Source organism: Orycteropus afer, unplaced genomic scaffold (assembly GCF_000298275.1).
Source record: "Orycteropus afer afer isolate SDZICR_OR568_19922 unplaced genomic scaffold, OryAfe1.0 scaffold00031, whole genome shotgun sequence".
NCBI classification, from domain to species: domain Eukaryota; kingdom Metazoa; phylum Chordata; class Mammalia; order Tubulidentata; family Orycteropodidae; genus Orycteropus; species Orycteropus afer.
Window position 1 is genome coordinate 15,453,778 of NW_006921618.1, and position 15,127 is coordinate 15,468,904.

Sequence of the window (15,127 nt, forward strand, 5' to 3'; positions counted from 1 at the left end):
CCAGCCTTCTGGTTAGCAGTCAAATGCCTTATGCACTAGGCTATCTGTAATGATACCTCCTTGGAAATCCAAGAAGGGGTTGCTATGAGGTGAAATTGTTATGGGACCAAACCCGGGTCCCTGCCGGATGTGCAGTCAGGCCAAAACAGTTTACACACAGAGATTGAGAGGAGAGAAAATTATTTATTGCAAAACAGCAGTGCAAGGAGTTAGGGGTAGTTAGTACCCAGATCTTAACTCCCTGAGATGCCATGGAAACACAGTTTTCATAGGTTTCAGGAGAGGGGGTTGTGCATATTCACAAAAGGTTGAGGAATTTGGGACGTGAAAGTGAAATGGGTGACAGATGAGTCACTAGTTTCTTGTTATCAGCTGATAGGGGCTTGGACAGAGGGGAGAGGGTCAGCAATTAACTTTTGTTCCCTTATGTCCTTGGGCCAGAGTTCATTTACAAGTTGTTTCTAAAACATTTCCATTGTCTGTGGCCAGAGTTAATTTATCAGTTATTTCTAAAATACTTTTAGCAAGTCTACTATCTGCAGGAAGGAATGTTTTCCATTCAGGAAGTGAATACTCATCTGCTGGGGGTGGGAAAATAGTTGGGGGTAATCCAGTTTACTTACTCCCCTTGGGGTCTTATCTAATTATCTGTCTTAACCAGGGTGGGGGAAATAGCTGGGGGTAATCCAGTCTACCTATCTATTCCCATCCAGGTGCCAGGGTGGGGGAAATAGCACTAGGTTTCAAAATCAACTTGATGGCAGTTGAGTTTTTTTTTTTTTTTAATTGTGATTTAGGTGAAAGTTTACAAAGCAAATTCATTTTCCATACAGTAGTTCATACACATTTTGTTTCATGATATTGACTGCAATTCCCCACAATGTAACAGCTCTCTTCTCACTTCCTCCCCATAATTATCTCTTCCCTGTATCCTTTCCTATGCATTCCTGTCCTCAGCCCCCCAGCTATCTCTCTTTGCAAATACTGCACTTCTGTTCTCCCATGATTGATCATTCTAAGGAGTATATCTACCAGATGTAAATATTCACCCTGTCTGTCTGTTGTTTGGCTGGAAGCCACAGGAATGAGTTCAGTTTCAGACTTGAAGGGTAACTAGGGGCTAGTCTTGGGGGTCTCACCAGACTCTATCAGACCAGTAAACCTGGTCTTTTCTGTGACTTTCAGTTTTGTTCCACATCATTCTCCCACTCTATCAAGGATCTCCTGTACTGATCCCTTTCCAAGTGATTGGCAGTGATAGCTGGGCACCATCTGGTTCTTCTGATCTTATGGTCATATAGGCTAAGGTTTGTGTGGTCCACTATAAGCTTCTGACAGAGCTCTCAGCATTTCCAGATCTTGTAGACTTTACAAGGCAAAGGTTTATTAGAGATATTTCCTAAAACAGGGAATTGGAGGCTCTGGCCTCCCTGGACTGGCTTAAGATCACTCCCTGAGGTAGGCCAAGCTCATAAAAGGTAAAGCCCTGCTCTGAGCTCAAAAAGAGTTTTTGTTCATTGTCAAATACTTATTGAGCACCTACTGTTAGAGCTCCGTTGGCACTCAACGACCATGCCACACACCAGGGTACCCAACAGGAGATTTTATTAAAGAGGTGAAAGGGCGCCTGCACTGAGGAAGGACAGAAGAAGAAGAGGAGGAGGAAGAAGAGGAAGAACAGAAGAAGAAAGAGGAAGAAGGGAAGAAGAGAAGAGAGAGGAAGAAGAGAGCGAGCAGGGGAGAGGGTGGTCTTATATAGACCTGGGATTAGGAGGTTGTCTGTCAGAGCTGGGGGAAGGGGTCTTAACCTGTCAGAAGCTATGTTGCCTTTTAAAATTTGCGCCTTGCAGGAAGCTCAGTTTCGACTTCCTTTAACTGACTTATGACCTTGGGTGGGGCAGCAGAATGAAGAAGAACCTGGAAGAGCCACGCAAGATGGCGTGGCATATCTCTAACACCTACTATGTGCCAGACACAGAGTGTAAAATAAAAGCAGACATGAGGCGGCTCTCAAGGAGGAAATAAGTCTAACAGATCCCCCACCCACCTCATTCATAAGCCACTTCCTCAAGAATGTCTCCCCTATCCTCCCCCACCCTGTTACATATTCCCATGGCAAGCAGCCCTTCCCTTTTTGTGACAGCCCTCACATTTTGCTTCATGACATTGATTGCAATCCCCACGGTGCAACAACTCTCTTCCTACTTCCTCCTTGTGGTTACCTCTTCTTTCCTATGCATTCCTATCCTCTGAACTACTTACCTGTGCAGATACAGCCCTTCTGATCTCCAGTGATTGATCATTCTAAGGAGTGTATGTACCTACGTGGTGTAAATGTTCACCTTATATGCCTATTGTTTGGTTGGAAGCCACAGGAGTGAGTTCAATTCCAAGCCTGATGGGTGACCAGGGGTTATAGTCTCGGGGGTTTCACCAGTCTCTATCAGACCAGTAAGTCTGATCTTTATGATTTTGAGTTTTGCTCCACATTTTCTCCCCCTGATCTGGAATCTCCAATTTTGATCCCTTTTCAAGTGCTGAATCCTCCTTTTTGAGCAGGGAACTTTCTGCTAGAAATAGGGTCAGGGAGAGGGAACTCACTGTTCTTCCTTCTGGGATCTGAGCACAGTTCAGCCAGATTCTATCAATGTGGTTTTCCTCTTATCTCTGTATCTTCCTCATCTGTGCTATATCACTCTTCCCCATTAGCTCTGATGGCTGGTGGCTGACTGAAAATTACCAACTTTACCAAATACTCAAGCATGTATTCTTGTATTTCTCCTTTCCCTCCCAGATACTAAAGTCTATGCTGCTTTGGGGAATCATGACTTTCACCCCAAAAGCCAGCTTCCAGCAGGGAGCAACAGGATCTACGATCGGATAGCAGAACTGTGGAGCCCCTGGCTCAGTAATGAATCCATTGCTCTCTTCAAAGAAGGTACTAACACCACCTGCTACTACAAAAAACTGAAAACCAAACTCACTGCCATCGAGTCAGACCTAACTCATAGCGACCCCTCCTTGGGTTTCTGAGGCGTTATCACTACGGAAGTAGATTGCCCCATCATCCTTCTGAGGAGTGGCTGGTGGGTTTGAACTGCCAGCCTTCTGGTTAGCAGTCAAGTGCCTTAGGCACTACGCTACCAGAACTCTTAATGTGTGCTAGGCTCTGATCTACATCTGTCTTGATTAACAACCCCATGAAATAGTTACTGATTTTATCTCCATTTTAAAGATAAAGAGGCAGAGGTTTGAAGATACAAGTCATTTGACTATAAAGTCACATAGCTTAGAAGAGGCAGGCTTGGAAACAGAATCTGGGCTAACTCCAAAGCTCATGCGCTTAAACCCACAGCACTAATGATGACAGTAACAACCAATACAGATTGAGTACTTCCTGTATGGCAGGGACTAATCTCAGCATGTTCTTAGACTCCTCGAGTCAACCCTAGGAAGGAGAGGTAACTGTCTATTCAGAATAGAGTATCTCAACCTGAGCACTATTGATGTTTTAGGTTGGATTCTTTGTTGTGGCGGCTACCCTCTGTACTACAGGATGTTTAACAGCACCCATAGACATCAGTAACATCCCTCAGTTATGACAACCAAACATGTCTCTGAATATTGGCAAATGTTTCCTAGGGGGAGCAAAATCACCTGGTTGAGAACCAGGTCCAAAGACATAGCCAAAGGTGCCCCTGACCCTATCTCTTCCTCCCTTTAGTCTTCTGCTTCTGGGACTCTTTATTGGTCAAACCCAATCAGAAGCCCATTGATTTAGCCCACACAGATCAGCCTCCTGGGGCAGAGAGCTAGATGAAGAAAGTTGACCATGGAGCTGGAGGAGCAAATATACCCATTACACAGATGAGGAACTAGACCACAGAGAGGTTAAGTAACTTTCCCAAGTTGCACAGCTCATAAGTGGAAGTCAAAATTTGAATTGAGGAATCCTGGCTCCAGAGTCTTGGCTCTTACCTACTTGGCTACATTGATCCCATGATGCCCTCCTATAGGAAAGATGGTGGTTCTCCCCCATCTCTCCTCCTGCCAGGGAAGGAGAAGGTGGGAGAGTGAGGTGAAGGAGGAAGAGGCATGTTTGACCAGAGGCAAGAGGCCCCTTCCGACTTCTCCCTGGCTGTGTGTGACACCCTAGGTGCCTTCTATTCTGAGAAGTTGCTGGGTCCGAGCAGGGCTGGGCGAATTGTGGTCCTCAACACCAATCTGTACTATACCAACAACGGGCAGACAGCTGGCATGGCCGACCCTGGCCAGCAGTTCCAGTGGCTGGAAAATGTGCTGACCAATGCTTCCCAGGCTGGGGAAATGGTAAGGGCCTCTGTCTCCTCCCTCTTTGGGGTCACTTCCTGCATAAGTCTCCTGCTTTGGTATAAACTCACCCACCTACTCTGAGATGCCCACATTCCAGAGGGTCTTTCATCAGCTTAGAAGAGGCAGGCTTGCTCATAACATGCTCACAACAGTCCCATGAGGCTGGGATCCTGGGGCCATTACAGAGAAGGACCTTCAAGTTCACAGAAGCAATGACGATTCCAAGGTCACATGATTAGCAGTGAAGCAAGACCAGACTCCTGGACTCAGACATCAGAACAGTACTCTTTCCACCACACACTGTAGCTTCAGTACAGTCTAGCACTTGTGTACTAGACCTCCAGGGGATGCAAAGTAGGGGATAGCCCAGACCTCCAGGTGTGTCCTGGAGGACAGGCCCTGTGTTTCACTGGCTTGCACCCCTGTACTGACCAGCACATCACAGCAGGATCTCATGGCTGGTGCTTCTGAGCATGCACTGCATCTGCATGTTGCTAAATGCTTTATAGGGACTATTTCATGTAATTCTTAGAAATCCACAAGGCAGGTGCTATTATTGCCATCTTACACATGAGAGATCTAAGGCTCAGTGAGGTGAAATGACCTGCCCAAGGTCACACAGCTGGCGTCCAAGCTGCAGTTTGACTCCAAAGCTCATGCTCTTAACTCCCACTGCTGTTGTACCTCCTACAATGGCAGCCAAGTGTCCAGGTACTGTTAGCTGTGTGACTTGAGGAATATAATACATGAACACACATTATACACACCATGTACTACACAACCATGCAAGAATGGTTTAGTTACAGTGCCTGTGCTCCAAGAGGAGGAGACTAGCTTTTGAAGGATCAGAGAGGTGTCATGGAGAAGATGCTCTTTGAGCTAGGCTTTGAAGTATGGGTTGTTGTTGTTGTGTGTCATCAAGTTGGTTCCAACTCACAGCAACTCTACAGGCCAGAGTAGAACTGCCCCTTAGGGTTCCCAACGCTATGATCTTTTCTGATCCAGTGGCTGCAACAAGGGGCTCAAACACAGCAATGACTGTGAGGATGGTGTAGGCCCAGGCAGTGTTTTGTCCTGTTGTGCAGAAGGTCACTATGAGTCAAAACCAACTTGATAGCATTTAACAACAACAATTTTTATAAAATAGACTGTCACACCTTTCTCCCATGGAGTGGCTAGTGGGTTTGAACTGCCGATCTTTCAGTTAGCAACTGAGCACCACCAGAGCTCCTTGCAGTATGGGTATGATTTACAAAAGTGAAAATGAGACAAGTACTCCAGGTGGCAGGCACAGTATGGGCACTGGCATAGTGGTGGGAAAGCATTGCTGGCCTACAAATTGAAGAAATAGGGGAGAACTTCAGAGATGTATCTGAGCCTGTTAGCTTGCCTTTGGGAGATGGGCAAGTTTTGAGGATGGAAAATGAGGGACTGGGTGGACATCTCCTGAACCCCTCCTGGGTACCCTCTCTTTATAGGTGTACATTATTGGCCATGTGCCCCCAGGGTTCTTTGAGAAGACACGGAACAAGGCATGGTTCAGGCAGGCGTTCAACGAGAGGTACCTAGATGTGGTCCAGAAGCACCATAGGGTCATTGCAGGGCAGTTCTTTGGGCACCAGCACACTGACACCTTCCGGATGTTCTACGATGCCACAGGTACCAACCTGGAGGGTGGCTGCTGGCCCGCCTCCTTCCTTCTCTCACCAGACTCTCTCAGTCCTGCTGTCTCCCTCTTGAAAGGTGCCCCCATCAGTGTCATGTTCCTCACACCTGGAGTCACACCCTGGAAAACCACATTACCTGGAGTAGTAAATGGATCCAACAATCCAGGCATCCGGGTGATCGAATATGACCGAGCCACACTGAGCCTGAAGGTTAGGAGCCCTGGGTCTACTGGGGACGCAGGGGAAGGGTGGGCAGGGACCTAAACACATGATCACTTCGCCTGACTCTCCTTCTAAGCTAATCCACCCACTACTCTCCATTGAACTTCAGGTAAGTCAAGTTACTTCCACCCTTTTTAGCGTCCAGATTCAGAAGCCTGAGCCACCTCCAAATCCTGCCACCAAGCCAGGCCAATTCTTTTTTCCCCAAATCTCCCTTAGCCCCTAGATCATTGCCACATCCTCCTACCTGTTCTCTTTGCCTCCAGCCCTGCCCCATTGTAGCCCATCTACTATGCTACAGAAAAGACTGATCTTTCTAAAGCACTGTTTCCATCCTGTCTCTCCCTTACTCAAAAACCTTCAGTGGCTCACCAATGCCTGCAATATAAAGTTGGCTCTCCTTGCCTGGGACCCAAGGGCTCCCTACAGTCGGATCTCAGGCCCATGCCCATCTTTGCCCTATACCAACTCTAGCCAAAGTAGGCCCCTAACTCATGGAACACTCCTTCACCTCCTAGAATGTGCTTGTGAATGTTCACATCACAAAGAAGTGTTATTCTTTCATTTATTCAACAATGTCTTAAGCCTCTGCCATGTGCTAGGCCCTGCCCTAAGCTCAGGGGATACCTAATTTAACAAAGCCAACAAAGTCACTGCTCTCCTAGAGCTGACACCCTTACAGGAGGTAACAAAGTAAGTAAAAGCAAGCATGCCATAGAGAGAAGTTTTATGGAGAAAAACTAAGCAGGGTGGGGAGACAGACTGGTGACGGAGAAGGTGCGTGTGTGCTGTGTTAGACAGGTAGGCAGGATAAATGTCATAGTGACACTTCAGCAGAGTTCTGAGAGAAATGAGGCAGTGAGCCACGTAGGCATCTGTGGCGGAAGAGTGAACAGCAAGTCAAAGGCCCTGGGGTGAGAGTGTGCTTGGCATGTTTAAACTAAACCTGGGTACTTGGCACCATTGCAGTAGACAGACCAGTGGGGCTAAAACACACTCTATTTATCCATTCATTCTGCAAATATTTACTGAGCATCTTCTATGTGCTGGGGGACTTAGCGTAACAGAAATGCATAGGCCATGGGGTAAACAAGGAGAGCAAAGAGGCCAGTGTGGCCAGAGTGGAAGGCGGAAGGGACGACGATAGATCATGTAGGTCATGATGAAGACTCTGGATTCAGAGGGTTTAGGGCAGAAGAATGGAATATTCTGATGCTAATTTTATAAAATGAGTATGTCTGCTGTGCAGAAAACAGGCTGTAGGGAGCAAAGGAAGAAGCAGCGGGAGCAGTTATATAACCAGCTGTGCCTTGGCCCAGGGCAGTGGTGGGAGCAGTAAGAAGTGTCAAATTCTGGGTGTATTTTGAAGGCAGAACACACAGGATCTGGTAGATTGGATGTGGGGTGTGAGAGAAAGAGGAGTCATGACGGACTCCAGGTTTTGGCGTGAGCAGCTAGTCACCACTGAGATGTGATGACAGTGGGAGGAGTGGGAATTTTGGGTTTGGGTCTGTTAACTTTGACATGGCTAAATGACATCCCAGTGAAAATGCCAAGGGAGGAAGCATTTTCTCAGTGGATGTCTGAGTTGGAGTTTTGGGAAGAGAAAGGTATAGAGATTTGATATGAGGGTTGACGCATCTAGAGGACCATTCCCTGGAGAAGGATATCATGCTTGGTAAAGCGGAAGGTCAGCAAAAAAGGGGAAGGCCCTCAACAAGATGGACTGACCCAGGGGCTGCAACGATGGGCTCAAGCACAGCAAGGATCATGAGGCTGGCACAGGACCGGGCAGTGTTTATTCTGTTGTACACGGGGTTACTGAGTCGGAGCCAACTCTATGGCTCCTAATGACAACAACAAAGGATATTTAAAGCCATAGACTCAATGAGATAACCAAGGTCCTTGACTCTAGGAGGAAACATAGATAAGAAGGAGGTCTGAGGATTTTTAAGAGTGTGGTCTACGGCCCACACAGGTACTCATGGGATCTGAGCCAGGTCTGAGGAAAAACTCCGACCCCATAACAATGCCCCACATCCTTCTAGACAGACCTGCATTTAATCCTGGCTTAACCACACACAAACTTTTCGATCTCTGTCTTTGTTTGCTTCATCTACAAAACAGAAATGATCATGACCTCACAGGCTTTTATGGGCACTCAATGGTTAAAGCACTTGGCTGCTAATAGAAACGTTGGTATTTCAAGTCCACCCAGAGGAAGCTCAGAAGAAAGTCCTGGCAATCTACTTCTGAAAAATCAGCCATTAAAAATCCTGTGGAGCACAGCTCTGCTCTGACACATATGGGGTCTCCATGACTCAGGATCAACTCTACATTAGCTATTTATTTTTTTAATAATGTATGTAATGTGCCTGACATGCAACTGCTGTCCATACATAGCATCCTCTTCCCCATGTTTAGTTGGGTCCACAGATTTAATTCAAACGTGTTGGACAGAGACACCCTTCCAGATTCCTGTCCTGAAGATACACCTGAATCCTAGGGGGTGGTCTTGAGTGTATCCAAGGTTCCCCACCAGGTTCTACACCCTCTCTCAGCCAGGAAGGTCACTTTGCCCATAGTTAATCCCACTCCTGTTCTGTTGCTTTTTATCCATTCATTCTGCAAAGATTTACTGAGCATTTTCTATGTGCCAGGAGCTTGGTGTGACAGAAAATACATAGGCTGTGGGGTAAACAACCTGGATTCCAATCCCACCTCTGCCACTTGAGTTGTAGGACCCTTTTTCTCTTTTGGAGGTGTAATAAATGCAATTGTCTCATCAGATCAAATCAGCCACTGTCTGCCATAAAAACAAAAACAAAAACTGGTACCTTCTAGTTGATTTTGACTCCTGGTGACCCCAGAATGCTCCTGCTCCGGAGGGTTTTCTTGGCTGTAACTTTTGCTGAAGTGCATCAGCAGGTTTTTCTTCCTTGGCGTTGCTGGGTGGGTTCACACTGCCAACCTGTAGGCTGGTAGTCAAGGGCCTTACCAATAAACACTCTATAACCAACAATGGTTATTATGGCTATAAAGAATCTGGGGGCAAAAGCGGGGTGGAACTAGGCAGCTGTTCAAGAGAAGTCTGCACTGCTTCCCTCTCTAGGACGTGGTTACTTACTTCATGAACTTGAGCCAGGCGAACACGCAGGGAACGCCTGACTGGAAGCTCGAGTATCGGCTGACCAACGCCTACAGGATCCCAGATGTGGGCCCTGGCTCCATGCACACGGCGCTGGACCGCATCGCTGGTGATCAAAGCATACTGCAGCATTACTATGTTTACAACTCTGTCAGCTATGACGTTCGGGATTGTGAGGAGTCCTGCCGTGTCGAGCAAGTGTGTGCACTGCGTGAGGTGGCTTTCGACGCGTATGCTGCCTGCCTGCGCGCCCTTGGCGTCGCGCCCGCACCGCAGCTCGTGCTGGTGCTTGCGGCGCTGGTAGGCCTGAGCGCCCTGCTAGTGCCATGATCTTGCCGTCTCACACCGCCCACTGGATTACTCAACTTCCTCCTTGTACAACCTAGGCAATATCACCCTTTGGAGACCTAAACTTCTCCACCATTTCTCCCGCTTCCGCACAGAGTGAATTAGGATGGGACACCCGGATCCGGAAACGAAACCCCAAAGACCGCCCCCCCCATCCCAGGAGCCTATTTCCTAAAAGTTTCGTCTTTTCTGAAAAAAACGACCATTGTGCATCTTTTTCTGTGCGGTGTTCCTTTTAGTATATAATATTTGAGTAACTCACAAAGGGAACCTTGCTCCCTCCTCCCCATTGATCAAAGTAACATGAGCAGCCCAGAAGTTTCGCTTTGTTATCAGGCATCTGAGGTGGAATTCCCGGAATGGCCCCAAGTCTGGGCACGCTTTGTTTGCAACTGGCCCCAAGTCTGGGCACGCTTTGTTTGCAACGTTCACAGGTTAGGGATCAGAATGCCTTTTTGTTTTATTTTTTGCAACAATGCAGATGTAAGTAATATCCGGTAGAGCCCAAGCTCTAATCTATAGGTCTTTCCCGCCATCTTGTGCTTTGATTCTTAGGTGTCCTGGAGTTGGTTCTGACTCAGTAATCCCACATGACAGAGCAGAACTGCTCTCCAGGATTTTCTAGGCTGTAATCTTTTTTTTTTTTTAATTGTGATTTGGGTGAAAGTTGACAGAGCAAATTCATTTCCCATACAGAAGTTCTTACACTTTTTGTTCCATGACATTGACTGCAATTCCCCACAATGTAACAGCTCTCTTCCCACTTCCTCCCTGAAGCTACCTCTTCCCTGTGTCTTTCTTTCCTGTGCATTCCTGTCCCCTGAACTATCGCCTCGTGCAAATAGTGCCCTTTTGTTCTCCCATGACTGATCGTTCTAAGGAGTGTACCTACCGGATGTAAATGTTCACCCTATATGCCTGTCTATTGTTTGGCTGGAAGCCAGGGCAGCGAGCTCAATTCCAGACCTGAAGGGTAACTAGGGCCCATATAGGCTGTACTCTTTATGGGAGCAGATCGTCAGGTCTTTCTCTCGAGGAGCAGCTTGGTGGGTTCAAACCATTGACTTTTTTGTTAGCGCCAAGCGCTTAGCCCTTGTGCCACTAGTGCTCCTTGCCTTGGGTTTCCAGGCCACTCAAATGTAAAAGAAAACGCTGGAAGCCGGCTGAGCTAAATTAGGCTGTGCCCTTCGGACCCTCGGGTTCGGCTCTGGCGGCCCTTAGGATGCGCCTGGTTGGCCTGGGGTTACTACCTGGGCAAGTGGCCGAGGCAGAACCCAAGTAGCGTCCAGAGCCACAGGTACTTACGTGGAACCCATGGGAATCCCACTGCGGGGTCTACGAGTCTCGCCCCTCCCCGGACGAGGAGGGACGGGGAAGTCCCGCCCAATAGGCCCCGCCCCGGGCGGCCTCAAGAGTTGTGCCCGCCTCTTTTCTGATTTGGCGACCCCAGACCGGGAGGGCCAGCAGGAGTCGCAGAGGAGGGGTTGGAGGAGAGGCAGGCGGGCCATGCCCTGGTCGCCCCACGCCGCCCTCCTTCGGGACCTAATCCTGGGCGTACTGGGTACTGTCGCCTTCCTGCTCGATTTGGGCGCCGACCTGTGGGCGGCGGTTCAGTACGTGCTCAGCGGCCGCTACCTGTGGGCAGCGCTGGTGCTGGCGCTGCTGGGCCTCGCCTCGGCCGCGCTGCAGCTCTTCAGCTGGCTCTGGCTGCGCGCCGACGCCGCCGGCCTGCACAGGTCGCAGCCCTCCCGCCGCTGTCTGGCGCTGCTGCATTTCCTACAGCTGGGCTACCTGTACAGGTGAGCGCTCCGCCCTCCGGAAAGGGGAGGGGAGGGTTCGTATGGACCCAGAGTCTTGAGTCGGGGAAAAGGGGTGGGGACGAGAGATCCTGACTGAGGAGAGGAAACAGTCCCCGCAGACACCTACCTCTACGTGTAGGTGAGGGCCCGCCTCTTACGGCGAGAGAACCGGAAGCCCTTAGAGCTCTTCTAGTCTGCCCACCCTGTCCTAGTGAAGAAACTGAGGCCCAGGTAGAAAAGGGAGGGTCATGGCCTTTGGAGTCAGAGCTTTCTGGGATCCAGTTGTGGTTTTTGCCACCTGTGACGTCATTCCTGCGCCACTATAAGCCTGAGTTTCCACCTCTATAAAAAAGGAGGTGGTAGTCTATAGAGAGCTCTGGCAGGCAGGCCTGTTATGAGTGAGAGAAAGAGAAAGAGTAGCAGTAACTTCTGTGGAAATGGCAAAGACCCATAGGCTCAGTTCAAAGCCTGGCTGTTCCTTCTAGTTGTGAGCAGAGCCTTGGGCAAGTCACTTGACCTCTTCAGGATCTTTTACTTGTTGTTCCAGTGGGCATGGTAATAGTGCCCATCTGTTGGAGTGGAGCCAGTCTTACAGGGCAGACTAGAACTGCCCCATATGCAGAAACAGACTGCCACATCTTTCTCCTGCTAAGTAGCTGGCAGGTTTGAACTGCGGATCTTTTGGTTAGCAGGGCCCCTTCCTACCTCTGAGCTTTCTGGGCATCAAATAAAATTATGAATTTCCCTCACGTAGAGAAAGCATCCAGTAAATGTCAGCTAGCGTCATGATTACCTGGGTCACCCTGGGAGTTTTAGCAGTCCTGACCCCAGAGCAGTACTGTTCCCTCACAGTGGCCTGCCTCTCACCCGTTCTTAGTTGTAGTCTCCTTGAACATTTGCTCCCCACTGCCCCCAGACTGAACACGAGGGCAGAGATGGCATCTGACTCATCTCTGGATAAGCCACCAGGCTGGGTCACAGAGAATGTGTGTGGATCATGCTCCTTTTCGGAGTTGGCAGGGCTCTGTAGAGATGGGGAAACTGAAACCCCGGGGGTCAGAGTCATAGGATGAAGTCAGGACACCATGTGGTCTGCGTAGAATGGTGTGGCTGGAGCCAGGGTCAGCTCTTGAATCTATTCTCTGCAGATTTTGCTCTGACAAAGCTGCAATCTCCAGGAACTTTAACTCTCAGTTTTGCCCAAGGGATCATACAGTCCTCAATAAAATCCCAGATGGGTGGGAAGAGGCACAGTTGTTACAGTCCCAGGGAGGCATAGCAACATCATGCTTCTTCCCTTCTCTTATTTCTGCCCAGCGTGAGTCAGACAGACTGCTGAGCTTTGCTGCCCATGCTCAGAAGTGCTCAGTGACTTCCCATTGCCCACAAGATCAAAGGTCTTGCTCCTTGGGCTTCGCTTTCACAAAGTATGTTTTGTTCATCACTTGCATTGGAATCATCTGGGGATACTTATTTAAAATGCTGATTTCTGGGCTCCTACTGTGGACTGAGACCTAGAGCCAGTAAAGGGTGGGACCAGGAGTGGCTGGGGACCACAGAGTGGCAGGTTCCAGGTAGGAATTAGGTAAGAGGAGGGTGCAGAGGTTTCCAGTAGCCAAGGGAGACAAACTTGTCTGTCAGTTTGTCATCCTGTGAGGCTTGTACATTGCTGTGAGGCTTGAGGCTGTGCCACTGGTGTTTCAGACGCCAGCAGAGTTTCACATGGTACACGAGTTTCAATATAGCTTACAGACTAAGACAGGCTAGGAAGAAGGAGGAGGCCATCTACTTCTCAAAAATTGGCCAGGGAAAACCTTATAAATAACAGAGAAACACTGTCTGATATATTACTGAGCAACTTTATGAATAGTTTGGAAACATTGTCCGACACAGTGCAGGAAGACTAGCCCCTTGTGTTGGAAGGCAGTCAAAATAGGACTGGGAAAGACCTGCTTCATTAGAGTAGAACCAATGTTAATGATATGGATAAAGTAAGTCAGGACCTCCATGTGCTGTCGTGGCACAACTCAAATTGAGGAGAAATAGTTGCAAACATCCATTAATAATCGGAACATGGAATGTACTAAGTATGAATCTAGGAAAATTGGAAGTTGTCAAAAAATGAAATAGAATGCATAAAGATTTATATCCTAGGCATTAGTGAGCTGAAATGGACTGGTTTTGGCCATTTGAATCAGACAACCATATGATCTACTATGCCAGGAATGACAAATTGAAGAATGGCATGTCATTTATCATCACAAAAGATGTTTCAAGATCTGTCCTGAAGTACAATGCTGTCAGTGATAGGATAATATCCATATGCTTACAAGGAAGACCAGTTAATACAACATTATTCAAATTTATGCACCAATGACCAAAGCCAAAGATGAGTAATTTGAAGATGTTTACCAACTTCTGCAGTCTGAAATTGACCGAACATGCAATCAAGGTGTGTTGCTTATCACTGGTGATTGGAATGCAAGAGCTGGAAACAAAGAAGAATCACCAGTAGTTGGAAAATGTGGCCTTGGTGACAGAAATAATGCTGGAGAGCGCATGATAGAATTTTGCAAGATCAACAACTTATTCATTGCAAATACCTTTTTCAACAACACAAATGGCAGCTATACACGTGGACTTTGCCATATGGAGTGCACAGGAATAAGATTGTCTACATCTGTGGCAAGAGGTGATGGAAAAGCTCAATATTTTCAGCCAGAGCCAGGCCAGGAGCTGATTACGGAACAGACCATCAACTGCTCATATGCAAGTTCAATGCGAAGTTGAAGACAATTAAAACAAGTCCATGAGAGCCAAAATATGGCCTTGAATATATCTCTCATAAATTTAGAGACCATCTAAAGAATAGATTTGATGCATTGAACACCAGTGACTGAAAACCAGAAGAATTGTGGGATGACATCAAGAGCATCATCCATGAAGAAAGCAAGAGATCATTTAAAATGCAAGAAAGAAAGGAAAGACCAAAATGGATGTCAGAGGAGACTCTGAAACTTGCCCTTGAGTGAAGAGTAGCTAAAGCAAATGGGAGAAATAACAAGATAAAAGAGCTGAACAGAAGATTTCAAAGAGCAGCTCGAGCAGACAAAGCCAATTAACTATAAGGAAATGTGCAAAGAACTGGAGTTAGAAAACCAAAAAGGAAGAACACACTCGGCATTTCTCAAACTGAAAGAACTGAGGAAAAAATTTAAGCCTCAAGTTGAAATATTGAAAGATTCTATGGGCAAAATATTGAATGATGCAGGAAGCATCAAAAGAAGATGGAGGAAATACATAGTCACTGTACCAAAAAGAACTGGTCGATCTTCATCCATTTCAGGAGCTGGCATATGTTCAAGAACCAGTGGTATTAAGGGAAGAGTTCAAAGCTGTGCTGAGGGAATTGGTGAGGAACAAGGCTCCAGGAATTGACAGAAAATCCATTGAGATGTTTCAACAAACAGATGCCTCGCTGGAGGCATTCACTCAGCTATGCCAAGAGATTTGGAAGACATCTACCTGGCCAACTGACTGGAAGAGATCCAGATTTGTACCCATTCCAAAGAAAGGTGATCCCACAGAATGTGGAAATTATCGAACAATAT

General features: G+C 47.5%; 2 protein-coding genes across 2 annotated transcripts in view; both read left to right on the plus strand.

Annotated features, from left to right (window-relative positions):
- SMPDL3B (sphingomyelin phosphodiesterase acid like 3B) overlaps positions 1-9,699 on the plus strand; it is an 18,902-nt gene extending 9,203 nt beyond the window's left edge. Inside the window, exons 4-8 of the mRNA XM_042780276.1 lie at positions 2,795-2,938; positions 4,157-4,329; positions 5,811-5,991; positions 6,076-6,209; positions 9,334-9,699. Coding sequence (XP_042636210.1) covers positions 2,795-2,938; positions 4,157-4,329; positions 5,811-5,991; positions 6,076-6,209; positions 9,334-9,699 — 998 coding nt within the window. The remainder of the gene's footprint in view (positions 1-2,794; positions 2,939-4,156; positions 4,330-5,810; positions 5,992-6,075; positions 6,210-9,333) is intronic.
- A 1,524-nt stretch (positions 9,700-11,223) lies between these two features.
- Positions 11,224-15,127, plus strand: part of XKR8 (XK related 8) — a 13,649-nt gene continuing 9,745 nt past the window's right edge. Inside the window, exon 1 of the mRNA XM_007935891.1 lies at positions 11,224-11,516. Coding sequence (XP_007934082.1) covers positions 11,224-11,516 — 293 coding nt within the window. The remainder of the gene's footprint in view (positions 11,517-15,127) is intronic.